General features: G+C 45.7%; 1 protein-coding gene across 1 annotated transcript; it reads right to left on the reverse strand.

The window, feature by feature from the left end:
• Positions 1–1,716: 1,716 nt before the first annotated feature.
• gtf3c4 (general transcription factor IIIC, polypeptide 4) lies at positions 1,717–10,252 on the reverse strand. The gene is made up of 6 exons (XM_048259843.1): positions 9,928–10,252; positions 8,388–9,584; positions 7,482–8,075; positions 5,450–5,580; positions 2,973–3,061; positions 1,717–2,010 (listed from the first exon to the last, which is right to left on the reverse strand). Exons 1-6 carry the CDS (start codon positions 10,231–10,233, stop codon positions 1,946–1,948), a joined length of 2,382 nt encoding a protein of 793 aa, XP_048115800.1. The 5' UTR covers positions 10,234–10,252; the 3' UTR covers positions 1,717–1,945.
• Positions 10,253–10,991: the final 739 nt, after the last annotated feature.

Below are 10,991 nucleotides of genomic sequence, written 5' to 3' on the forward strand. Positions count from 1 at the left end.
CGTCGGTCTCCACCTATTGCAAAAAGCAACCAAACACAACCGCTGAAATAAGCCTGACAAACAAACAGTTTATCGGGAATTACACGCAGGATTGGGGGCACTCTAGACAGGGACTCCATTTTGTTTTTCTGTGTCAGAAACAGAATATGGAATGAGTCTCTCTGCCGTGCAGGAGCCTAGTGGGTGTCACTCCAATGGGAGGTTAATTACATTTGACGACATCCTTGTGTTCTCTTTTGTGACATCGAAGTAATCATCAGCAGTAAGACAGAACTGCGGGAGGTTGGTGGGGAGCCACAAGAGAGACAAACGCCTTGATAACCAACCCCAGGCCTCAGACGAGGACCTGAATATTAGTTTGATTACTTTGGAGACACCTAGGCAGCCCCCCCACTATTCCGAATTGGCAATGGATCTCTTGATCAAGGGCCACTCTGGTTAATGCATTCAATAGACCAAACGGCGAGGCAAGCCTGCGTTGATTGGCTCCATCTTACATCAAACGCCTCTCGCTTGGTTGTGAGGGTTTAGTATTACTCGAACGTCAAAACCGGTAATGAAAGCTGAGCAGCCTGTGAACACGGAGGTTAAAACAAGGGAAAAAAAGAGTATGAGTGACTCGTCTCCGCTCTTTAGCCCCTTTTAAAAGTCGGAAGTGGTCAGAGGCAGGCAGTTAGAGGGAACAGGACGACGGCTGTCAGGGAGAGGAGGGAACAGGGGATTGTGGGTAATTATCTGGACGGCCTCATCCGGCAGGGGCCTGTCCTGATCCTCCGACACCCCTCACGTCTCCGAGCGCATAGCCTGGGGGCGAGCTCTCATCAGCGCTCGGGGGGGACGGTGAGGGGATGGAGTGGGGGCGGGTGGGGGGCAGGTTGTGGGGGTGTGACAGCACTGGGGTTATGGGGGTGTGAGAAGCAGTGGGGATAACAACGGACGTGACGGGGAACTGAACGCGCTCACGGTCCCCGGCCAACAGCGAGGCTCCACTAAAGCTTTGATCACTGGACACTGACCCCCATGTAGGTGCTGAAAGGAGAGACAAGGCAATGGCGATACAGAGAGACAGGACAGGCGATGGAGGGGTGAATTGTTGCGTCGTTGCAGCAAGCATTTTCCCCCTTTGTCGAAAGGAACAGGGAGGTGGGAGTAAAAAGAAAAGGGTTAATCGTACTTAACGATGTGCTCTGTAAAAGCCTCCCTTAATTAAAATTACCATCACATCTGCAACCGCGATCCAGCCCTCATTACTCGGCTGTCTCATTACCCACAAGCCCCCTTGGGGAGGGACCCAATCAGTTAAAAACACACTTCCACTCTCTCCTGCACTCATTCTCCTCATCTATATAAAGTCCTCCTCTGAACTCGCAGAGAGGCGCAGGCAATGACTAGTGCTGCACTGCAATATTTCCTGAGCCAATTAAAGCAGACACGTTTACTAAAACAATGAGGAGTGAGGTGTGTGTGTGTGTGTGTGTGTGTGTGTGGCTCTGATGGTTAAGGGGAAAATGCATTCTGTTCCCCTACAGTTTGTCAGGGCAAGAACCAAAACAATAACAAGTCTGATGTTCCTAGAAATATGCCAATACTTTCTGCCAAGCAAAACAGAATATCTAAAAATAATAATAATTATGCACATAATACTGAATAAAATGAACACTTTATGGAAAGGGAGAGTAAAAAAATGTTTACTTCCACTCATGAAAGGCCTAAGTGTAGTTTTTCCAACAGAAAGAATTGTTTATTTATACATATTGTATACATTTACACACACCAACATATATATAAAAACTTTGCAAAATACCAAATGAAATTCACTCTCGTATGCTGATATGACAACCGAAAGGGAAAAAGAGTTCGTATGGCATCTCTTAGCAGCACGGTCCATCCTGATTGGATGCCTCAGGCATTGTGACCTTTGCCCCCTTCAGGGGAACGTGGGATCCTACAGTAGGGGGGAGTCACAGAACACACATGGTCCCTGAAGAATCCTCTTGATCCACTCCGGGTCTGCGGAGCACAGGGTCAAAGAAGAGAGGGGAAACCATTAGGTGATGAACAGTGCATATAATACTGTACAGTGTCTGTGATCCCACATGTGCCGTGCGGTGAGAGCCAAGAGGCACTGTCCCATTGGGGTAAATCCTACTGCCAATGCAACGCAGGTCATAGGACAGGCACTGGTCATGGGTTCAGCTCAAGGAGAGGAAAAACACTAAAAAAGTGCCTTGTGTTTCCTTACCTTGTTCACAATGTATACAGTACATTCCAATTTTAGCTTGGTAAAATTACTTTGATGATATAATTTCCACCTCTGGATCACTAAAATGATTGCTAAAAATACATTCTTCTACAGTATAGCACCCCAATTCTATTTTAAAAAGTCTGTCATCACAATTTGCCAAAGTAATGCATGGCCCCATAAAACTAGGAATACACAACTACTGCATGTGGCTATATGGAAGCAATTTTAGCTTGAGATTAGTGAGATACTAACACCGAGTTTATCAGGAAGGAATACACAACTACTGCATGTGGCTATATGGAAGCAATTTTAGCTTGAGATTAGTGAGATACTAACACCGAGTTTATCATATTGAATCATATTTACTGCTGTAAGAAAGAACAAAAGAGCTGTTATGGCATGGCATGGCTTGGCACTTTGACGGGCTCAGTAAGACCTCATTCATACCATAACTGCGAGGGTATAAGGTGAATATAACTTCAGATACAAAATGGAAACATAGCTGCTGAATCCCCTCTAATAAAAATAGAAACTATGATACCTAAAATAATAATAAAAAAATATCCAGTATTGATTTTTATCCAAATAGTCGGTTTAGCTGATGACATTTGCACTACTTTCGTGCTCTAACAATTCTCCTTTCTTCACAGCATTTGTTGATGGAGATGGTGCAGGTCAGAGCTTCATGCAAACACTGACTGAGGGGAAGGCGAGAGGGGCGGCTTACCCTCTGGCCCTGGCATCCGGGCAATGCTGTCCTGCAGTAAACAGCGCCTGTAGCTCACCGACTGGCATGCCTGGTACGAAAGCATACATCTGGAGGAAGAGATAGAGAGGGTGAAACACACAACACACACACACACACACACACCAGTGGTAGTGGAGGGACATGTTTGGCCCTAGCCACTGATGCACTGCACTTCTGGGATCAACCATAAGAGGCAGCACACACCACCCATCATAGGGTAAAGGTTGGCACTAGAGTCCAAAGTGAACAGAAATATTGGTACACTTTGGGATTATGGTCCAGACTTTGAGAACATTGAATATTTGGGTTTTGTACTTTTACTGGTCTACTGTCGTCTTGGTCGATCTTAGGCATTTCACACCTCTAATGCTAGGTGTGTACCTGCACTGAATCTGCATTCGAGATCCAATACCTCAGACCACATTTGTAGGTGGTCTGGAACACGAGTTGATGGTGTGAACAGACATGAGTCATATCTCCTGCATAACATGTGCCATATTAAAGGCACATATTTTACTTCCTTAATATAAAATTCACATAACAACAAAACAGTCAAACATGAGGCATTTTATGTCCAGCAAGCAACAGAGGTAGTTTAAGTAAGGCATAATTGGATGACTCAACGTGCATTAACTTCTGATACCTGAACACCGTGGTGTCCATTAATCTGCTTTTTACTAAAGTTGCTTTTGTTGTGTTACCACCACTTGAGCTGTTACTTTGATGATATAATTTCCACCTCTGGATCACTAAAATGATTGCTAAAAATACATTCTTCTATAGCATAGCACCCCAATTCTATTTTAAAAAGTCTGTAGTCATCACAAGGTGCCAAAGTAATGCATGGCCCCATAAAACTAGGAATACACAACTACTGCATGTGGCTATATGGAAGCAATTTTAGCTTGAGATTGAAGTGAGATACTAACACCGAAGCCTATCAGGAAGGAATACACAACTACTGCATGTGGCTATATGGAAGCAATTTTAGCTTGAGATTAGTGAGAGGATACTAACACCGAAGTTTATCATATTGAATCACATTTACTGCTGTAAGAAAGAACAAAAGAGCTGTTATGGTGCATGGCAATGGCTTGGCACTCCCTTGACGGGCTCAGTAAGACCTCATTCATACCATAACCGCGTAGGTATATGAATATAACTTCAGATACAAATGGAAACATAGCTGCTGAATCCCCCTAATAAAATAGAAACTATGATACCTAAAATAATAATAAAAATATCCAGTATTGATTTTATCCAAATAGCTCAGGTTTAGTTGATGACATTTGCACTACTGCGGGTTTCAACAATTCTCCTTTCTTCACAGCATTTGTTGATGGAGATGGTAGGTCAGAGCTTCATGCAAACACTGACTGAGGGGAAGGCGAGGGGCGGCTTACCCTCTGGCCCTGGCATCCGGGCAATGCTGTCCTGCAGTAAACAGCCTTTTAGCTCTCACCGGACTGGCATGCCCCACGAAAGCATACATCTGGAGGAAGCAGATAGAGAGGGTGAAACACACACACACACACACACACACCAGTGGTAGTGGGAGGGACATGTTTGGCCCTAGCCACCGATGCACTGCACTCTGGGATCAACCATAAGAGGCAGCACACACCACCCATCATAGGGTAAAGGTTATACTAGAGTCCAACATTGTGAACAGAAATATTGGTACACTTTGGGGATTATGGTCCAGACTTTGAGAACATTGAATATTTGGGTTTTGTACTTTACTCGGTCTACTGTCAGCCTTGGTCGATCTTAGGCATTTCACACCCTAATGCTAGGTGTGTACCTGCACTGAATCCGCATTCGAGATCCAATACCTCAGACCACATTTGTGGGTGGTCTGGAACGAGTTGATGGTGTGAACAGACATGAGTCATATCTCCTGCATAACATGTGCCATATTAAAGGCACATTTTTACTCCTTAATATAAAATTCACATAACAACAAAACAGTCAAACATGGGGCATTTTATGTCCAGCAAGCAACAGAGGTAGTTTAAGTAAGGCATAATTGGATGACTCAACGTGCATTAACTTCTGATACCTGAACACCGTGGTGTCCATTAATCTGCTTTTTACTAAAGTTGCTTTTGTTGTGTTACCACCACTTGAGCTGTTACTTTGATGATATAATTTCCACCTCTGGATCACTAAAATGATTACTTCAAAATACATTCTTCTATAGCATAGCACCCCAATTCTATTTTAAAAAGTCTGTAGTCATCACAAGGTGCCAAAGTAATGCATGGCCCCATAAAAATAGGAATACACAACTACTGCATGTGGCTATATGGAAGCATGGTTAGACTGGGTGATGGATGTGACATGATAGAGGAGTAAGAACATACACTTTGAAACAATACAAAAGTATTCAGGTGTTTTTACTCAGTTATGCACTGAAACAAGAAACTTGGAGAAAAAGTCTGGTCAGCCCTTACCTGAGCCACAGGTGTCCATTGGGACACACGGCCTGCCGGCGGTCATTAAAGGGTAGCACGTCTTTGCACAGGCTGCAGTACTCCGGAAACGTCTGCTTGTTCATCTTCTTACACACGTGTCCAATAAGGACCTGTGAGGGGTCACAGACAAGAGACGGGTCAAGAGTTAAAAGGGGCTATGTGTAGAATTCAAGTGGTCAATTCTCTAAAGCCTGCAACGGCACTCTTCCATTTACTGTTTGATTCAACAATGAGGTACAATGTGGTATTATGACAGACTACGGTCTGAAGAATAGATGAATAGAAGTTGGCTGGCTAGCATGCTAATTTTAGTTGAGTCTGAGCAACACATACCATAGGTGTTTTTGACAATATGTCAATATTCTATCCACACTCTGTTGCCATTTCCAGGTCTTTTTAAAATATTTTCAACTGAAAATCCTACACGTAAGACTTTTAAAACTAGAGAGTTTGGCATTTATTGGTTTACATTTTCAGTGTTTCCCACAGAATTGAATTCTATTTGTGGTGGAAGGTTTGCAGAATTAACTTGAATGCAACAGTTTTTAGGTTATGATGCTAACCAGATTAGCAATTTAGTACAACCCGGAAAATCATTGTGTGGTGGTCAATGTTGATGTTGATTGTGGTGGGCCGTCACAAATAAGTCAATGTATGGGAAACACTGCATTCTTGTTTGCATTTTGTGTCTGTTATCCACTATTTTACAACAAAATAGAACGCTACCAGACAACTGTGTGTCTGTGCTCTACATATTAAAACACACTGACCTCAAGCTGACATTTTCCACAAGCTGACTTTCTCATTTCAAGCAGACCTTTGCATCTTCAAGGTTGAGAAATAAGAGAGCTAGGCTATCACTACCCTGAAAGTGTAATGGCTATATTAAGTACTTAACATATCCTTATATCTTAATGCCATCATATCAATGCATCTTTAAGGTAGCCTTTTGAGACCATCCTGATCTGGCGAGCTTCAGGTTTTCACTCGCAGATCAGTCTGGCAACTTTCAAAATTTGGAGCAGTTCACCAAACGAGCGGCCAATCAGCGTTGGTTTTGAGGCAGGTTTAGGTGTGACGCAACGTACAACATGACGGCATCCACAGATGAGATGAGCATAGCTATCGCTCAAGTTTTATTCAAATTAGAAATTATTCGCGTAAGCTGTGAAGCTATGAGTCTCAGCCATGCAGCTGGGAGGAATGAAGCGACACAGACATCCTCCGCGGCCCGATTCCAGTTCATAATGGAGGAATATACTTTCTTCAGAAGTGTAGGGCCTACCGTGAAAACTTGATGGGAATTGTCGTTGATTAGGTTCATGTCACATACAAATGGTAAGTTAAAAAATGTTAACGTTAGTTACGTTACCTAACTTAATTGTATGTTAAACGAAGGCATTAGAAGAACACTTTGTTCATCTAATTGGTTGATTTGGCCCGTCGATAACCAACATAGGTGGTGATAGACAGATGGTTTATCCAATCAGCTAACCAGTATTTCTGCCCCTTCCCAAAAGTTTTCCAACAGAAAGTTCCCAGATGGACATGCAGAGCAAATGCGAAGCCTCCATCTGGCGGAGTCAGGTTATCTTTAAGGAACACTTAACTCTGGAAACACACGACAATCTGGTATAACCACTTTCACCGGTATCACTCATTTCTTGCATATTATTAATGCAAAAACCTGATGCTTCAATGTGAGCTCAATGTGTAAGGACATTTGCTCAGATTCTCCGCTTGATGCTTCTCAACAACATTTTCCTCTTCTTTGGGTCTAGTTAGGTTAGCAGCAAGGTACAGCTACAGTGTCTTTGTTTGCCTCTGTGTCTTGCATTCCTGAACTACAAAAAACAGAAATGAGCTAACTAACGTTAGAACTAACATTCTAAATAAGGTCCTTAAAAAGATTTTTAAAAATGTTTTATTACAACCCCTTACATGACTAAAAGAAGTGTCCAAGAAGTTTGCCTCTCTTCAGGTCATTAGACTTGAGCCATCGTGTCCTCACCTTAGCCGCCCTGTCCTCGCAGCTGTTGTCGCTGGCGAGGAAGTCGCACACCCCCCGCGTGGGGATGCTGGTGTTCTCCGTGATCCAGGTGTGCAGGTACACCTCTCCCAGCACGCGCTTCATGTGCTCGCGTGTCAGGTGCACCTCCACTACCTCCATCCAAGCCAGTACCTCGGTCATCCTGTCCTCCTCGGCTTTGGACTTGTGCTCTGCGTTCTGCCCTTCCCTGTCTCCCTCTCCCTCCCCATCCCCCTGGGCCTGGCTCTCCTCGTCCCCCTCCCCCTCGTCCTCCCCCAGCATAGGGGCTTTGGGGTCCTCGTGGCTGGGCCTCCAGCGCGACTCAGTGGGCGACTTCTGCAGCGACTGGTAGAAAACCCGGCACAGGAAGAGCTTGAGTCTCCACAGGTAGGGGGTGCCCGCGCTGTGCACCTTCTCGTCCAGCTCGTCCATGAGGAGCGACGGAATGCACTTGTCCCGAAGCACCTTCCACCGCAGTAGGTCCAGCAGATCGGCTTGCCGGAAGAGGTTCTGTACGCCCGACTCCAGCAGCTCAGTGGCCGCATCCTCAGGCGTCTTCAGCGTCACAAACTGGACCTAGAGTTGAAGACCAAACACTTGGTTTATTTATCGGACCTTGCAAGTGGAATATCAATAGGCTTGTAACAGACTATGTCTGCCATAGTCACCACTGAAAGTTGGGTCAAGGGAGGGAGGGGTTTTTGAGGGAACACTCACCTAACACCTTTCAGTTGGTTGTTTACTTTATTGTGTAAACAGCTATTTATTTAGCTGCTGACTTGACCAAGATTAGATCTAAACCATCAAGGCAGCACCTTATTTATTGTAACTGGTAAATAAAATACACAGGCCATACATTAGGCCATAAAGCCATAAAAATCACATTACCTGATAGTGGCGTTCAACTGGGTGCAGGCCGTTGGTCATGCCCTCTGTGGTGACCACTGCCATGTAAGCACCATACGGGCTTACACTAATACCGTGCAGGCGTTTTCCGACCACACCCTCAGGCAGGGGCACATCCTCCTGCTTGAAGAGCACAGCAGCGTCTGTGAAAATGGGGGTGAGTTTCTTTACGTGGCCGTCCAGCGCGCAGGTGTACACCGAGCCACCGTGGTGGCCAGCGCTGAGCGAGGTGATGGGGGTGGCGTGCAGACCGGTCACGTGCGAATGGTGCACATTCAGGCCAGCCTTGGTGATCAGCAGCAGGCACCAGAAGAGGTAGGAGCCGCGCGCCGCCACCACCAGGCTGCAGTTGCACTTGTGCAGCGGGTGAAAGAGAGTGACACAGCGGATCTGGTGCACGGGGATGCGGTCCGACTCGGGCCACAGCACCACGGGCTGCCGCAGCGTGAAGTAGCCCTTGACGGCGCGCAAGTTGACCGGCAGGATCTTGACGGGCCCGGAGCCGCTTCCCACGATCAGGCCGCTCATGCGCCGCCCGCCGTGCTCGTACTCCCACCATGCCAGCACGCTGGGAGAGGCCATGCCCGATTGGATGGTGTTGCAGGAGATCACTGCGTCCTCGCCCTGCAGCGGCAGGCTGAACTGCCACACCACCAGGTCGCCGTTCTCCATCAGCACAGCCAGCAGCACTGTCTCTATTTCCTGGCACTTGTTGTTGGTCTGCACCTGCTGCCTGGTGCACATGTTCGACCACTCCATACGCACGGGCGTCTGCATACGATACCGCCGGCGCAGCTCCTCCGGGTCAGTTAGAGAAGCAGGAGTGGCCGACGTAGAGGAAGAGGACGAGGAAGAGGATGAGCCATCGTGCGAAACAGAAGAGTAGTCACGGGACGCTAGCATTTCACCATATAGCTTGGTTAGGTCCACCTCCTGAGTCCACTGCAGGCGTTTTCGGCTGCTGTACACTGTCAGCCGGTTGTCCAGTGTGAGAGTGGCCAACAGGCAGCGGCCATTGACGTCACAGCCCAGAGGTGACCAGCTGGTGTACTTCACACCCCGTGGTGCACCCGTCTGGGGGTTCATCACTTTGTCAATCATGAAGGTCTGCGTCACAGTTGGGTCACTTGATGTTGCCAAGTCATTTTTCACTTTTAAGACTTCTTCCTCTGGGCCCACCTGTTGAAACAACGTTGGGTAAAGGTAGATTGCTGCAAGGACTGCTTAACCAAGAACAAATGCCTTTTCCTCCTTTAACATTGGGCTACTATTAGACTTTGATGAGGCATAGATAACACTAAAATAAACTTTGCACATAAATACAACATGTAAAACGCTGCGTATTCCGAATATTAACGTTATCATAATGTTTAAAACATCATAAACACGCGAGACTTCGCGTTACACAAATAAAATCGCTAAGCTAGCTAGCAAATTGTTTTGATACTAATAGAGGACAACCATGTGAGAGCGATGTGCGACTATGACCACAGGACACAAATGGGAGTCAGTATTAAGTTACCTTAAACTCGTAAGGAGACTCCGGTACGGGAATTAGTGTTCGATGTAAAATCAAGTTCTGGTTATGAACATTAACATCACACACGAGTTCCACAACAGAGATGCTGGTGGAGGTAGAAGCTGCAAGTCTGTGGTCCTCAGACCACGAGAGGGGCTCCACACCACTGATCGGACTCAGTAATTTTAACTCGGGTTCTCTCTTGACGATCGGTCCCTGTGCTGCCCAGGTATCGGTCTCCTGTTCTGGTTCAGAACCAGGTTCGTCGCCAACCCCATCTGGGGCACAAGTTGGGCTAGAAGCCGCCATTTTCCAAATGAAAAATAAAGATCCGTCTCCAGGAAATTACGACGGCAAAAGAGGAGGGACAAATACAGCGCGTTTCGCGGTTGCCAAATAAAAACGAAATCCTCTATATCCCAGACACAACCCAACAGCCTAATAGGAGTTCATTGTTAAAGCCTGACAGTGAAAATTGGAAGTTGATTTTTCATAGCATTATGGTGGCTTGTACTTTGTAGTGTTTCCCATTATTATGTTCATTTATTATTATAATTTAAAAAGATGCAATTGATGTGATGTGATGTGATTCTGACTATAGAGAGAATATGGCCTAGCCTGGTCTAATAGAAAAATAACAGCAAAAAAAAAAAAAACTCTTGCAATAAATAGGAATCTCTCCAGTAAATACAATACTAGTAAATGGCTTTCAATCTGACAAAGGACAGACAGTGGATTGATAGTTTAGTAAAGGATCATTTATCAGCATCTTCTCTCCTGGTGCCATTTTACAAAGTGTCACACCAGCTGAGTGGTGGAGTGGTCATCAATTGTTGTGATCTCCATCAAGCTCTCTGCTGCTTCTCTAAGGCCAATGTGACAGGCAGCAGAGTGACATGTAAGATAGGCTAATGCCTGCCCAGAATGACCACGGGTCATGCAAGCTGAATTTTGCTGGATTGTACCGCTGCAATGCTACCACTGCCATTCGTAGGCGCAGGAAGGAGAGAGGAAAGCGGTGATGTCAACAGGAATTTACCATCCTAGAGTATTTTGTTCTGAAACAA

This window comes from Alosa alosa, chromosome 12 (assembly GCF_017589495.1).
Source record: "Alosa alosa isolate M-15738 ecotype Scorff River chromosome 12, AALO_Geno_1.1, whole genome shotgun sequence".
Classification (NCBI taxonomy): domain Eukaryota; kingdom Metazoa; phylum Chordata; class Actinopteri; order Clupeiformes; family Clupeidae; genus Alosa; species Alosa alosa.

Bases quoted from the DNA above. Each gene is read 5' to 3' on its own strand.
- gtf3c4 (XM_048259843.1), bottom strand. From the start codon at position 10,233: ATGGCGGCTTCTAGCCCAACTTGTGCCCCAGATGGGGTTGGCGACGAA. The intron at 8,076-8,387 runs GTAATGTGATTT...CTTCAACTCTAG, and splicing joins CAGTTGAACGCCACTATCAG to GTCCAGTTTGTGACGCTGAA. The intron at 3,062-5,449 runs GTAAGGGCTGAC...CTCTTCCTCCAG, and splicing joins AATGGACACCTGTGGCTCAG to ATGTATGCTTTCGTACCAGG.